This window comes from Podarcis raffonei, chromosome 15 (assembly GCF_027172205.1).
Source record: "Podarcis raffonei isolate rPodRaf1 chromosome 15, rPodRaf1.pri, whole genome shotgun sequence".
NCBI lineage: Eukaryota > Metazoa > Chordata > Lepidosauria > Squamata > Lacertidae > Podarcis > Podarcis raffonei.
Genome location: NC_070616.1, coordinates 3,791,371 through 3,807,834, shown reverse-complemented (window position 1 = coordinate 3,807,834; position 16,464 = coordinate 3,791,371). Strand labels below are relative to the sequence as shown.

Here is a 16,464-nt window from a genome sequence, read left to right as displayed (position 1 = left end):
ATGTAGAGGAATGGTGGGAGGCACCAACTGGGGAACCCCCCCAGGAGAAGAAGACCCACGATGAGTGGTCAGAGGGAGAAGACTGGGAAGAGGAGGGGCTGGAAGTGAAGGGGAACAGGGCTCAGTGAGCTGGGAGAGTCTGTGGCAGAGAAAAGTCCAGAATCAGAGGTAGAAGCTGGAGCAGGAGAGGCCAAGAGGCAGAGATGAGTCAGGCTGGTGAAGAGTCCTAGGGTCTCCCCCTCCTGCTGTGACAAGCTCCCCTCCCCGCTGTTCTCCCAGAACCAGGAGAGGCATGAAAAGGGCGGAGGATAAGTTAGCATTATGCAGGCACAATCTCTGATTGCTTTGGGGGGGGGGAGAACCCTGGGGAGGAGGGGACTTAGGACAGCTTTGTGGGGAGGGACTTTCAGTCTCAGGTCTCAGCAACTGATCCATGGGGCCAGACCTACCAGGGATTAGCTGCTGTGCTCATTAAGGCCGGACACTCAGCCAAGTCTGTGCAGGTTGTGTTTTCGCTAATAAAGGGTTAACTCCAACTTTGCCAAGTCGCTCTTTGACAGTTAAGTCCCACATGACACTAGGTAAATGTAAAGGGACCCCTGACTATTAGATCCAGTCATGGCCGACTCTGGGGTTGCGGCGCTCATCTCGCTTTATTGGCCGAGGGAGCCGGCGTACAGCTTCCAGGTCATGTGGCCAGCATGACGAAGCCGCTTCTGGCGAGCCAGAGCAGTGCACGGAAATGCCGTTTACCTTCCCACCGGAGCGGTACCTATTTATCTACTTGCACTTTGACGTGCTTTTGAACTGCTAGGTTGGCAGGAGCAGGGACCGAGCAACGGGAGCTCACCCCGTCGCGGGGATTCAAACCGCCAACCTTCTGATCGGCAAGTCCTAGGCTCTGTGGTTTAACCCACAGCGCCACCCATGTCCCCCCACATGACACTACTTTACCCCAATCAACTGCAACTCCATTGAGTTCAGGATGGACGGTCAGTTTCAGCTCTACCTGGGGATGCTGAGGATTGAACCCTGGGACCTTGTGCATGCCACGCAGAGCTGCAGCCCTTTCCCGTGAATTTAAAGCAAGGTTCCAGTCCTCATGGTTCTGAACAAAGGGCTGGTTGAAATTGGAAGCTGCCTTATCCTGAGCCAGACCACTAGCACAGTATTGTCAACCGTGATGGGCAACAACTCTCCAGGGTTTATGGTTCCACATTCCAGAGCTGCCTGGAGATGTCATGGGGGAGAAAACCTGAGACCTTCAACATGCCAAGCAGGTGATCTCTATTACAGAGCTGTGTTTCTCCCAGTACACACACACACACACACACACACACACACACACTACCCCCCCCTTAGAAAACCACCCTCATGCACTTAGAGCAACAGGAGCTCTTCATCAAGGTAAGGAAAACAAAAGCTAACCGAAAGAGGGGGGGGAAATGTTTTTGCAGAAACAGTTGCTACGGGTGCTTATTCCCCAATGCATCCATTTTAAGAAAATGTACGCAAGGACGTTATCTGTCAATAGCAAGCCAGCCCCTTTCCCTATAAAATGATTTGAAACGATCTATCATGCAGAGGCAGCCGCTCAAGAAACCTTGGAACAATAATCAGTCAATGCCAAAGTATGTCACAGATTAAAATCTGCCGCTGCGCAAAATAATATTACGGCCTTAAAAAAACCAGCGTGACTTTATTAAGAGGAGTCTTGCGAAGATCAATTTCTCTACGGCGCAGTGAAGTCAAATAAACACGTTCCTGAAAAGAGGCTTTTATGTATTAACAGGGAGCAGGGTGTGACCTCTACCATTTTTAACTTTTTTTTTCAAATGGAAGGCCCTCCCCGCAAAACCACGCTGCGTTTTTATTTCTTTTATATTTATTTAGTGCATTTATATCCCGCCTTTTTCTCCAAGGAGCTGAAGACAGTGCACATGTGGTTCTCCCCTTCCTCATTTAATCCCCACAGCAACATTGGGGGGTAGGTTAGGCAGTGAGCTTCATGGCTGAGTGTGGATTTGAACCCTGGGTCGGAGCTCTAACCAAGACACCAAGACACTGGGTTTTGAAACCTGAGCCAAATTAGTGTTTCAAAGATTGCTGCCATTCCTCCTGGCCTTCCAGCCCCTTAAGATGGTCTGTGCTGACCTGAGGGCCAAATGCAGCGCTCTAAATCTCTCTGCCTGGCCCTCCCCCAAGCCACGCCTTCTCTTCAGCCACACCCCTTTCTCTCCCCAGGCCACACCCCTCACCAACCCGACATCACCCCTTCCTTGAGTGGCGGGAAATGTGTCCTTGAACTCTTCCTCTTTGCTTGCCTGGGTGGAAGGATGGGGGGGGGTGAGAGTGTGCAGAAACTTGCCTGCACACAGGTAAAAATTTGCATCAGTTGCCCCTCCCGCTTTTGCCTCTGGCCCCGCCCACCACTGGCAAGTGGCCCCCCAGAAGGTTCTGTGGCCCTCTGGGTGAAAAAGGCTCTGCCCCTGTGCCTCAGAAACTTGTACAAAGTGTTCCTGCAAATGTATACACAGTGGTACCTGGGTGCTCAAACACCGAAAACCCAGAAGTAAGTGTTCCTGTTTTCGAACGTTTTTCTGAAGCTGAATGTCCGATGTGGCTGTTGGCTACTGTTTCCGGGGCGCCTGCACCAATCAAAATCTGTGCCTTGGTTTTCGAACATTTTGGAAGTCAAACGGACTTCTGGAACAGATTAAGTTTGGTGCTTTTGTTTTTGCTATTTATACTGCGTTTTTGAGGCTTTTTCAGTTAATTTGTTTTTGTGACTGTGTGGAACCCAGTTCAGCTACCGACTGATTGATTGTGTGACTGCGGAAATGGATAAAAGCCCCCCATCCAAACAATGACTATCATCAGTGAAGGTAAGAAAAAAAATTAATTTTAAGTTTTATCATCTACAATGCCTTCTTATTTATTTAATAGTACAGTACATTGATTATTGCTTTCATTTTATGGATCAATGGTCTCATTAAATAGTAAAATTAATGTTAAATTGCTGTTTTAGGGGTTGTTTTTAAAAGTCTAGAATTGATTAATATGTTTTGCCTTACGTTCTATGGGAAAGCGTGCTTGGTTTTGGAACGCTCTGGTTTTGGAACGGACTTCCGGAACAGATTAAGTTTGAGAACCAAGGTACCACTGTACATTTAATAAAATCTTAGTAATAATTAATAATACTGCAATGCTGAAGGAGCACCCAGCAACACAAGAAGTTGCTTTCCTCACCAGATTCCGCTCGGTGTTGTCTGATCTTGAAACCCTTCGATCCTGCGAGCAAAGACCGGTCATCCAGACTCGACGAGCTGAACTCAGAGTCGCTGTCACTATCACTAGAGACCACTGTAGGGAGACAGAAATACAAGGCGGATGGGGAGGGTGGGGGAAGATCCGGCCATAAATTATAAACTGAATCAACACTAGTCAGAAATGGCAAGCCTGCCGCAGTGAGAGGGATATTCAGATTCCATCCTCAACTCCCCCAAAAAGTCTGTGTGGAAAGGCACATCTAAACTAGGTGTTTTGGGGGTTTTCCATTTATTTATATTTTATTGAAAGTTTTACAGTTAATTGAAGTAAATAAGAAGAAGAAAGAAGAGGAAGGAAAGAAACAAAAGAAAACAGGATAACAACAATAACGAAGTAACATTAAAATGTAATCAGGGTTGCAGAACTATGTAATATATATGTAAATAGATAAGACTTATTATATCCCTCACTTCATGAGTTACTATGGTTTTGATAAATACTTTCCAAATATTAAATTTGTCCATGCCTAATTTTCGTCTGAAAGCGATCTGTTCATAGGTTACAAGAGTTGTCATGTCGTCTATCCATTGATCAAAGGAGGTCATATTTTTATCCTATAGTTACTTTCCAAAAATTGTAACTCCTTCCCCACAATAGTTCCTATACCTCCTAGTATTTTTCTCCAGAAATTTGCTAACGCTGACCACCATGTAAACCATATGTTTCAAAGAAGCATTGTCCTTACTGCATCTCCAACAACACATTGTCATCAATAGACCATGTTTATGCAATCGTGATTGACTCCAATAAACTCTAAATAAAATATTTTGTTTTACGAGACGTAGATTATAATATATCTTGTCTGGATGTTGAGATATGCATGCAGCTTTAAAGACAGACACTACTCAGAGGCATTCCATAACCCGGGAGCCACGACAGAGAAGGCCCTGTCATGCAGTACTGGCTCAATGAATTGCAGGGAGATTTCAACCCCCAGGCAGATCTACATGGAATATTTGGTGCTCAGCTCACTTAGGGTTTTGTCTGCCAGCGGAAGACCCTAGAGATAGACTCCGAAGCACACGTGCAACCAGTGCGGGTCTTTTGAGAACCAGTCTTCATAAGACCCAAATGTTCTTGTGACATTTCTCAGGAGTTGTTCAGAAGCAACTCCTATAATAACATATTTGGGGGCGGGGGGGGGGGAGACACCTGGAAATTAAAAGGTTTTGAGCTTGCTAGCTGCAAGATTAACTATGTAAGAGCAGAAGACAAGGCTACTGGATCAGGCCAGTGGCCAACCAAATGCCCCATTGGGAATCTTCAAACAATCGGCTTCGTTGGATCTTACAGATCCTGATGGAGAAGGGATCGACTTCTTTGTTCTTTCGCTCCAGAACCTCAAGACCACATATGTTCAGATCTGAGGGTCTTATGCTGTGGATTTTGAACAAGGAAGCACGTGGTGACTTTCCGAGTAAGGTTCTGGTCATTTGAGACAGGTTTTTTGTTTCGTTATGTTGCTGCTATTAAAGCAAGCAATCTAAAACCCAACAGCGGATCGTGCAAAACACGAGTCTCATTAAATGTTATTTCACTTTTTGCTGTTTCTGCAAGCTCAACGAAAGGGAGACAGAGTGATAAAAACGAAGGAGGCTCAATTTCGCTGACACAAATCTAAGGGTGCGATTTGAATTGGTAAATTATTCCCACTTTGCAGCAAAAAAAACAAAAGGGGAAAAAAGAAAACTGCAACCACTTCTTCTATTTAAACACCATGTGAGGAGGGAACTAATTTAGCTGCCAGCTGTTTGATGGCGAGATCAGGTGGGGGAGAAGAGGAGAGGAGACAGAATTGTCTTTTTCCTTTTTCTACAGCAAGGCCATTTGACAATGGATAGACAATCCCAGTATCCTTGCAGAAGGCCTCAAAGTCCAAGGGTGAGCCCCAGCTGAGCAACAGCTCCTGTCTGAAGCTGGAGCAAAGAAAATATGAAAATAGGGGATGAAGTCACCGCATTGCATTTATATCCCACCCCCTTTTTTTCCTCCAAGGAGCTCTCTGCATTTTTCAGTGGAACTATTGTTTTGCCAATATATATGTTTTAAGAACCATTTCCCAGAAAGCGTGCGTTTTTGTACACTGTGTGCGTGTAGAGAACAGCGTCACCAAATTTGGAGCTATTTGGATCTTGAAGGATTGATGCGTTTTGGTTTGCGTATTGTTTCAGGAACTGGAAATTAGGGGTGTTTGCATTTAACCCCCCAGTCTTCTGGAAAGCCCAGAAAGGCTGCTGTGTCTCTGTATGAGTCACTGGTCTGTCCATTCCTCCTTCCCATCACCTTCTGTTAGGAGTAAATCATTCTACTCCCATCCCTACACTGGGCATAGAATCACTCCTGATACAGCACAGGCTACCTGCATTCCAGCTCTCTGCACGAGTTATTGTTCTGGCTTTCTCAAGTGGCTGCTCTGAGCATGCCCAGGTTGTGCAAACACCCAAAAAGAGTGGTTCCTCCAAGAAGGGCAACTCTTAACACTGCCATGCCCCAACAGCAAAATGCTTAGCACAAATTCTGCACCGATAGGTGGTTTTCCATCTATTGCAATTCACGTGGCAAGAGGATATTCAGAAATACAGGAGACCACACTAGGAGTTTCTGTGCGACAAAGCAGTGGATCGTCCCCACGAACACATGTCGATGCAAAAAGGGGACGGAGGACGACTGTCAACACAGCAAAATGGTTCTCGGAGCTGTAGGCACTTCCTCCAGCCATAAATCAAGTGCCGAAAAAGGCTGGGAGGGGTTACCCTGGCAACAGCCAGGAAGCGTAAATACTCACATCAATGCAGCTGTGTGAGAGTGCACACCCATAGCATCAGAACCCACCAAAGATACCCCAAATTACGGGAATAGCTCAGTCAGTAGAGCATGAGCCCCACGCTGGGCAAAAGATTCCTCCATTGCAGAGGGTTGGACTAGATGACCCTTGTAGTCCCTTCCAGCTCTACAATTCTATGATTCTATGATATGGGGTGGACAAATTTGTCAATTTCAACTCCTATCTGTGGCTGTGGCTGGATGGTTACATGGGAGCCGGTTGAAGCTAAATCCTTCAAAGACAGAGGTCCTTTGGCTGGGAAGGGACGATATGGGATTGGGGGGGCAACTCCCTTCTCTTGCGGGGGCGCAATTAGTGCCAGCACCGTCCGTTAAGAGTTTGGGTGTAATCTTCAACGCCTCCCTTTCCATGGAGGCGCAGATTGCAGCTACAACAAAGGCGGCATTTTTTCATCTCCGCCAAGCTAAGCAGTTGGCTCCTTACCTCTCTTGCCCTGACCTAGCCACTGTGATCCATGTGACGGTCACCTCCAGACTGGATTATTGTAACTCGCTCTACGTGGGGCTGCCCTTGAGACTGACTCAGAAACTCCAGCGGGTGCAGAATGCCCCGGCGAGACTCCTTATGGGGTCCTCGCTGCGAGATCACATTCACCCGGTGCTATACCAGCTGCACTGGCTCCCGGTGGGGTACAGGATCAGGTTTAAGGTGCTGGTTTTAACCTTTAAAGCCCTATACGGCCTAGGACCCAGCACAAACAGTTGGGCCTGATGAGCATTTAAGGTCCCCATCCCTAATCTGCGGGTTGCCATCTGATTGGATTTTATTCTGATCCTGATCTGATCTGAGGATGTATTTTAATTGATTGTCTGATTTTATGTTAATGTGTTATACATTTGATGTTAGCCGCTCTGAGCCCGGCTTCGGCTGGGGAGGGCGGGATATAAATAAATATTATTATTATTATTATTATTATTATTATTATTATTATTATTCATTTCTCCAGGCTTTCTCGGTTCCAGATCAGTTTATGAGCTTGCTTTTTTTTTTTAAGTCCGCACAAAAATTTGCAAACATTCAGGTGTGCCCCTCTCCTAGCATTTGCAAACAATTTGCCCCAATAGAACTGGCAGTGTCCAACCAAGCTTCTCCCATAGCCCAAGAGCTTTTGGCTACTCAACAGGACTTCTCTTTCCCTCCCCTCTCCCCTGTGCACTGGCTAAATCTATTCTGGACTTCCCCCTCCTCATTTAATCCGCACCACAACCCTGTGAAGTAGGCTAGATGGAGAGAGACAGTGATTGGCCAAGGTCACCCGGTCAGTTTAATGGCCGATGGGGGATTCGAACCCAGATCTCCCAGGTCCCAATCTGACACTCTAACTAAAAACACCACCCTGGCTCTACACATCTGAAGGGCTGCCTCATGGAAGGTGGTTAGCAAGCTTGTTTTCTCCTGCTCAGGAGGTTAGGATTCACGTTCCAAGAATCCACGTTCTTGCAGTGAAGGAATCTCAGCTAAAATATCCATGGCGGACTCTCCTTTGATGGAGGTTTTTAAGCAGATGTTACAAGGCCATCTCTCATGGATGATCCTTGGGGTAGCTTTCCAGCACTGCCCTTATAAGATTCCACCACCACTTATTTCTGCAATATTTCTTTTAAAATCATGTTGCAGCCCTAGAAGTCTTCACCCCACCCCACCCCCCGTAGTCAGGTCACAGAGAGCCAGGAAAGGACTGACCTCTTCCTCTGGCCCAGGTGAAGGAATGACGGGGGGAGACCCCCTTGAGGTCCATCGCTGGCGGCTCCAGGTGACGAGGCCTGGGGGTCTGCTCGCAGGCTTTGCCGCCGCCGCCGCTTTTCAAAGGCAAGATGTACTTGGGGAGGCCCTTGTAGAACCAGGCGCCGGACCGCTTCCAAACCTAGAGAGGAGGAGAGCAAATAATTGGGGCGATCTCTGGGCCCTCCTGGGGTGACCCAAGGGATGTACCTCGGGTTACATACGCTTCAGGTTACATACGCTTCAGGTTACAGACTCCGCTAACCCAGAAATAGTGCTTCAGGTTAAGAACTTTGCTTCAGGATGAGAACAGAAATCGTGCTCCGGCGGCAGCAGGAGGCCCCATTAGCTAAAGTGGTGCTTCGGGTTAAGAACAGTTTCAGGTTAAGAACGGACCTCCGGAACGAATTAAGTACCGTATTTTTTGCTCTATAAGACGCACCAGACCATAAGATGCACCTAGTTTTTGGAGGAGGAAAACAAGAAGAAAAATATTCTGAATCCCAGAAGCCAGAACAGCAAGAGGGATTGCAGCGAAAGCAGCGATCCCTCTTGCTGTTCTGGCTTCTGGGATAGCTGCGCAGCCTTCATTCGCTCCACAAGACGCACACACATTTCCCCTTACTTTTTAGGAGGGGAAAAAGTGAGTCTTATAGAGCAAAAAATACAGTACTTAACCCGAGGCACCACTGTACTGGCTGTGGGGCTGCTTTGTTCTGGTTTTCTCTCCATCCTCCTCCCTTGAAAAGATCCTGTGGACACAGAATGAGGACAACGGAACAAGCACTGAGCGTCTAACCCAGGGAAACCACTGATTGAACAGCACTCAGCCCTGTGAGAATCCCGACAGAAATCAACCCGGGTGCAGAAATTGCCTGTTCTTCCCATGCCACTGGGAAGCCACTGTAGTGCTTAGAGCATCGGACTAGGGCCTCTGAGATCAGGGTTCGAATCCCCCCTCGGCTATGAAGCAAACTATGTGACCTTGGGCAAGTTACTGTCTCTCTCAGACTAGTCTACCTCGCAGGGTTGTTGTCTGTATCTGAATACCAATTGCTGGAAACTTTCTTATTATGATTAGATTTTTAAAAAGCTAACAGTGAGTTGTAATATAAGCTTACAGTTATTTGCATTAATGCATTAACGAGAGAAGTAATGAAATAAATGTAAAGATGCGGTAGATCCTTCATGCGCTTTATATAAGAGAAGAGGGAATCGTAATTAGGATTCAAGATTGATCTATTACATATTGATTTTAAACAACCTGCTCTGAAAATCACCATGGCAATCAACAGCAGGAGAGAAATTGCCTTTTAACTGAGAAACAGCCTGCCCTCAAAAACAAAAGAGTCTGCCCTTTGCGTCTCTGTACGAATCATGGCTTTCTGCCAACTGAGGGACACCTGGAACAGTGACTCATGCAGAGACACTTATGAGAGGAGGGTCTTGCACCTGTTTTGGAAAACTTTTTACAACAAAACCATTTGTGGCAATAAGGGCTCAGAGCAAAAGCATCCAATTTCAGTTCAGAAAAGCAAGCTATTCAAAGTCCAGCATGAGAATTTCTCTTCCAACCTATTTTTCTTCTCTCTCTCTCTTTTCTGAAGCTGTCATGACAAGCTTGATAAAGGGCAGCTTAAACCAAATTAATGGAGGGAGAACAAATCAATCCTTTGCACAATGGTGAGGGGGAAAATGAAGTCTGCAAGTGCCAAAAAGCCCTTTTCTGGCAACCCTCGTTTATCTTTGCAAATAGTATTTTTTAAACGATCCTCACCTGCAATCTAACTTTAGGACAGGATATTGTACTGCAGGAGTGTTCGGCCCAATGCCCTCCAAGATTGTGGGATGATGTGGTTGTGCTGTATGGGATAGCCCCCCCCCTCCCCCGGGCATTCATAACTGGGACCTCGCAATGAGAAATCCAAGCTCACAAGGCAGTTAGACACTCCCAAGAGGGCCTACGAAAGACACACAGGCCTGAGTGCTCTCTGGTAAAAACCGCATAGAAGGGGCAAATGAAAGTACAATATTAAAAACGGAATAAAAGCATTACAAGCTGCTGAGAGGCTGCTGCCTCCTTATAGAAATTCAGCCTAAGAGGGACTCAAGCAGAGAGAAAAAGATCGTTTGAGTGTGAAAAATGGGAGCGAGAAGATTAGGGCGCCCCAGCGGCAGACGCGGCCGGCTACAGCGATAAAGACTTCGCGCTTCCCGCAAGAATGCTCGCCACACGTTCCAATTTAGATTTTAATAGCGAGATTGCGATGAAGGGAGCTTATTAGCGCACATTTAATATACACGGCTTTGGGTAAAGGAGAGGGAGGGGGGAAGGGAGCGCAAGAGAAAACGAAGCACTATCCAGAGACAAAAAAGCCAACCCAGTTTCATTGGAGCCTTCCGACAAAGCAAACAGTGAACTGAACGAGACGGGTTTTTCGAGTCAAGGAAGTGTGGGTCTGCTTTTGGGGTGGAGGGAATCGGAAGGTTTGGAAATATTTCAGGCCCTGTGGGTTTATGAGGAATGGCTGAGGTAGTTCGGGGTGCTCAGCTTGGAGGAGAGGAAAGACATGATTGCCGTCGTCAAATATCTGAAGGGCCGTCACATGGAAGATCCTGTATTTTTATGTTGTGAACCGTTCTGAGATCTATGGATGAAGGGTGAGTATCCAAATTTAAATAAATAATAATAGGCAAACTTGTTTTCTCTTGCTCCAAACCAATGGATTCAAAAGACAAGAAAGGAGATTCCAACCAAACATTAGGAAGAACTTGCTGAGGGCAAGAGCCACAGAACGGACTCCCTCAGCTGGAGGCTTTTAGAAAGAAGTTGAGTGGCTCTCCGTCATGGATGCTTGAGTCGAGATTCCTGCATTGCAGAAGGTTAGACTCGATGGCCTTTGGGGGTCCCTTCCAACTCTACAATTCTGTGATTCTATGAACCGTCCCCAGGGCTGCCCCCCAGATGCCACAGCACTTAAATTTATTTATTTAGTAGTGCCCATCAGTTAAGTGGGCATGGCCAACACGATGCCTGCAGCTGCCAGTAGGCCTGGTGTGGGAGGAAGCTGTATTGGGATCTCCTGCTCAACCTGTGGGACACTTGAAGTAGATCCATGAGGATTTCTGGCTCCCAAATGTTTCAAGAGCGACAACACAAAAGGAATTCTCTCCTGAACTATACTTCTGATGTGAAGTACAGTGGGGGTTGCATCTGAAGCGGTAGACAGACTATGAGCTCAGTTCAGTTCTCAAAACCAAATCCCCAAGATAATAATTCTTTCATTCCAAGCATATGTGTTTCGCCCTTGGTTCCAACTGGTGGAGTCCAGGAAAAACAACAACCCCACAAGCCTAAAGTATGCTGAGCCCCTCTCTTGAAAACCTGATTATTAAAAAGGAAGAAAGAGATTCTGAGAATACTTGATTCTGCACCCCATGCTGAAATGGCTATGCTTGAAATGCACGGCATTGATATAATAAAAAGATAAGGCTGTCATCACACAGTAGTTTCTTTGGGCACCAGCAGGTGGCGCTGCAACCTAGAGAGTGTTAACAGTCTTCTGAGACCTGTTGAGCCACTGCAGCAGCGATGGAGGGCGAGGAAAAAGAAGGCGGAAGAGGGAGACTGAGGTGGGCAGTCTAGGCAGACTGTGGAGAAGCAACTCTAAGGGCAGGGAGGATGGTTTGGCCAGGGGGTGGAGGCAGGTGGGGTTGGTGATTGAAGCAAGCATGGACACGGCTCCAGGTAATTTTATACATTCTCTCTCTCATTACACCAAATAGCAGCTTGCTAACAGATGTCATATGGGCTCAGGCCCATTTGGTTAGCATGTAGAACACGCACACCATTATTAATGAGGCTGCACAGAATTGTACCTCCCCCCCAAAAAAAGAAAAAGTCAAGCGGCAGCAGGATAAACGAGGCAAGTGGGGAAATGAAACAAGCACCCCGGTCCTTTTCATTATGCACCAGCAGAACTTTGCAATTATATCCTTTGGACCAATCTGTCTTGACTCCACGACACGACCGCCTTGCAGAGCGGCAGGGATGGGTGGGTGGGAAGAGGCTGATTTCCTAAATGCAGGTAAAGCAAGTCCACATACTGCACCTTCCGATGTAGAAGACATCAGAAATTCAGAGAAATCCGGTTCAGTTTAATTCCGAAACGAGAATTTACTTAATCTGCACGCCCTGAAACAAGCATGTGAACTGCCAGCCTATGGAATTTGCGCACCTATGGATTTTGAAATGCTGCTGTCTGGCCAAGACAAGGTGTGCAAAAAAAATAAAATTGCATTTGCCAGGGTGAAACGTGCATAAAATGGCACATTATGATTATCATTAGAATTAATTTATAAAAATATTTATCTACCACTGTGCCATAAAAAGATATCAAAGTGGTTTATAGCAATAAAGCATGAGACCATACAACAAAAACCACAAAAAAGTTAAAATCAGAAATCAATTAACAATTGTTTATTATTAGAAACACAGAGTTGGTAGTGACAATAAGGGTCATCTAGTCCAACCCCTACAATGCAGGAATCTTTCAGGCTTGAATCCAGAACCCTGATATTAAGAGTCTGATGTTGTTGTTGCTGTTGTTACCCACCCTTGCTTTACCAAAAGTGGATATTAGGCAAAACCAAATGACAAACATGCCTATTAGGAGAAACTCACACTAAATTGCTGAATTTTTACGAGGGCTTTCTTTTTTACTGGAAACTGGTGCAGAAATGTGGAGAGCTGAAGATTGGAAATATGACGGAAACTGAAATTGACATATCTGCCCGTCCCTAGTCTGCTGCGAGCAGGAGGTGATCAGGCTTCAAATAAATCATTCCTGGCCCTGCACAAGCCTCAAACCAAACAGATTTTTCATGTTAAAAGGCTGGTGTTTAAACAGCATCACGTCGTCAAGCTTCACAGGGGCTGAGCAAGGCACCCCATCCAAAACAGTGCCGGCCCTGTCAGAAGGTAAAGGAAGCGACTGCTTTTCCTGCATAAGGGCACCGATGAAGGGAGACATTTTGAAAACGTCTTACTCTGCTTTTATCGCTCAACTACTTCTCATTCCTCACATTCCTTCCACAGAAGGGCGGAAGGAGGCAACCATATTCTCGCCATCCTCACAACAGCTGAGAGAGGTCGCTTGGGCCGAGATCAGCCAGTAAGCCATTTCCCACCTAGTCATTTTGACACTTTGGCACCCTATTTGCAAAATTTAACAATTCCAAAATACAGACGTGCTTTCACTTTCACAAGATTGAATATACTGCCTTCACCTCTGGGGAAAATAGTTATGTCCATGTGGAGATGGCAGTATTGAGTCAGGAGTTCCTGTGCTTCTAGCTTGCACTCTTTATAAAGCTTTGAGGAGTGAGGTTTCCTCTCTAGAAGGGGAAGAAATGGAGGCAGTGAGAGATTTTACTTTCTTGGGCTCCGTGATCACTGCAGATGGTGACAGCAGTCACGAAATTAAAAGACGCCTGCTTCTTGGGAGGAAAGCAACGACAAACCTAGACAGCATCTTAAAAAGCAGAGACATCACCTTGCCAACAAAGGTCCGTATAGTTAAAGCTATGGTTTTCCCAGTAGTGGACACGACTAAACAACTGGGAGACCAGGGTTCAAATCCCCACTTAGCCATGAAGGTCCCTTGGAGATCCTTGGGCCTAAGGATCTCCTCTTGAGCCTCTTGGCCTAATCTACATCGCAGGAATGTTGCGAGGATGAAGGGGGGAGAGAGGGAAACCATGCTTGCAAACTTGATTTCCTTTACTTTGAGGAAAAGTGGGATATAGATATAACAATAAATAAATTAAACAAGAAAAATGAAGATTAAACTCAGTTAATGGAGGGAGGGCAAATCAATAGATCCTTCACACAACGGTTAAAAAATGAAGGTGCAAAACCAAAAGCAACACTTGTCTCTCTTCGCAGGAAGTGTTTTGTGTGTTTTGTTCCTCACCTGCAATCTAAGTTTAATGTGGCAACATTCTATTGCTGGGATAAGTCAGTCTGATGCTCTCAAGATATTGGCTGAGTGGGAATTTGAACCTTGGTCTCCCGGCTCCTAGTGTGACTCTCACTGCTGCACCAAACCGGTTCTCAGGATACAGGATCACAGGTTTGGAAGGGACCCCTGGGCATCATCCAGACTGACCCTTTCAAACCTAAAGCATGATACTCAAGACCACCTTGGTGTGTGGATGAAGGAGGCAGGCAGAAACTACTGACCCAAAAACTCGGTGGTTTTTCTGCCCCCCTCTGATTATTGTTGGAGTCTTTCCTGAAGAAGCAGACATTTGATACTGCAAAGCAGAAATCCTGCCACCATGGACTCACCTCTCTCTGCTCGCTGCAAATCTTGCAGAACCAGACGGGCCGCTTCTGGGCGCTCAGGGTTTCAATCCCACATTTGGTGCAGACTTTCTGGGGGGGAAAGACGACACAGGGATTGGGGTGGGAACCATTAGAAAGGCCGAAGGAGCCCAACGCCACCCTCCCCTTGAAGGAAAGAAGCAAACAAACAACAGGATCTAGGAGACCTGCCATTTAAATTCCCCATGGTGCACTGCTCCACTGGGAAATGCTGAGAGAGCTCCACAGGGCCACAGCTGTCAACATTTCCCTTTTTTAAGGGAAATTCCTATTCGGAATAAGGGAATTTCCCTTAAAAAAGGGAAACGTTGACAGCTATGGTGGGGGCCAGTCACAAAATGGCTGCCGCGGGGAGAGTGGCCCAATACAAAATGGCTGCCATATTGGGCATGTTGTAATGCTTGTGGTATCTTAAAGAGCAGAAAAGGAGACAAGATCACAAAATTGAGGGTGGGGGGCTCCCTATCAGGTATCAAAAGGCGGCCATAGCGAGCCTTTTGCTGGTTCAGCAAGCGCCACGTTGGCAACTCTTGACCCGGAGCATTGTGGGGAATCAAAATGGCGGCTCCTAACCGTCCGCCGCTGGTGCCAAGCTGCGCTGCTGCAATTTCCAAGCCCACCAGAGGGGGGCGTCCCACAGCTCTGAAGCTGGAGACAGCATCCCTTTGGAAATGGATCACCGTTTCTGGGCACCTGCTTGCAGGTCGTAGGACCTCAGATTGGGGAGGGTGGCTGAGTGGTTGACCAACTCTCCCCAGACACAAGAGGGGTGGGAAGAACAAACCCACAGGGCATGAGATGGGTAAACATTTCAAAAACAGAGAGAGAGAGATGTAGCAGGCAGGTTCGGCCGGGGGATAAACAGCCGGTGCTCGATATAAAATCAATTCTCCTAATGAGGGAACGGCAATAGTCCCTCATGGTGCTGGAGGGGGAAGAGAATTAAGGTGCCCAATTGAACTGCAAGAGCCGCAGGTGGTGCTAGCGGCCATTGATCGCCATCAAGAAGGCTGGTTAACCCATTAAAAACACGTACAGGTTTTCCCCGGAGAAGGCGCATAGAATTGTAGTGTCAACCATAGCTGTCAACTTTTCCCTTTTCTTGCGAGGAATCCTATTCGGAATAAGGGAATTTCCCTTTAAAAAAGGGAAATGTTGACAGCTATGAGCCCAACCCCTGCAATGCGGGAATCGCAGCTTAAGAATCCCTGACAGAGGATGTCCATTGCACTGTTCTTCCTAAAATTCAGTGAGATTCTCCTTCCTTGTCATTTAAATCCATTGGTTCAGGGCAGGGGTCAGCAAACTTTTTCAGCAGGGGGCCGGTCCGCCGTACCTCAGACCTTATGGGGGGCTGGACTATATTTTGAAAAAAATAATAATGAATGAATCCCTGTGCCCCACAAATAACCCAGAGATGCATTTTAAATAAAAGGACACATTCTACTCATGTAAAAACACGCTGATTCCTGGACCGTCCGTGGGCCGGATTGAGAAGGCGATTGGGCCGGATCCGGCCCCCAGGCCTTAGTTTGCCTACCGATGGTTTAGGCCCTACTCTCTGGAGCAGGAGAAAACAAGCTTGCTCCGTCTTCCATGCAACAGCCCTTTATATACTGGAAGATGACTCTCCTATCTCCTCTCAGCCTCCTCTTGCGCAGGCTAAAAAATATCCAGCTCCTTGGTTCCTAAGAGCAAGGCTGAAGAACGTCCGGGCTTGAAGCCTTCTAGCCCTCTTTATCACGCCCTTGGCCCACTTGGGAAGCCCCTCCCCTTCTTCTCAGGCCACGCCCCCTGCTGGTCCCGATCCCCACTCTCCCTGAGTGTTTTCGCCTGGCTGAAAATGCCTGTTCCTTGCCTGGAAAAGAGGGGGCACATGGGGAAAATCCAAGGCCACTGCTACTCAGAGTAGGCTCATTGAAATTATGGACATGGCCAACTTCTGCCCATTCAATGGGTCTACTCTGAGCAGGAATCTCATCACCTACACCGCTGTGTGTTTTAAAATTTACGTTTATTACTCTGCTCACTTTTGCCTCTGGCGTGCGGCCCCCAGGAGGTTACGAGGAAGGGGACGTGGCCCTCAAGACAGAAAAAAAGTCCCCCACTCCTGCCCTGTGCTAGACCCAAACATGAGAAGTCCAGGATTGCTCTCTGACTTAAGGGGAGGAAATAAATC

General features: G+C 46.9%; 1 protein-coding gene across 3 annotated transcripts in view; it reads right to left on the bottom strand.

The window, feature by feature from the left end:
• The window catches only part of RPH3AL (rabphilin 3A like (without C2 domains)), a 48,253-nt gene that overhangs the window by 7,449 nt on the left and 24,340 nt on the right, over positions 1-16,464 (bottom strand). For all 3 annotated transcript variants that reach the window (XM_053367863.1, XM_053367865.1, XM_053367864.1), the window contains 3 exons: positions 14,250-14,336; positions 7,859-8,039; positions 3,250-3,363 (listed from right to left, as the gene is read on the bottom strand). In XM_053367863.1, coding sequence (XP_053223838.1) covers positions 3,250-3,363; positions 7,859-8,039; positions 14,250-14,336 — 382 coding nt within the window. The remainder of the gene's footprint in view (positions 1-3,249; positions 3,364-7,858; positions 8,040-14,249; positions 14,337-16,464) is intronic.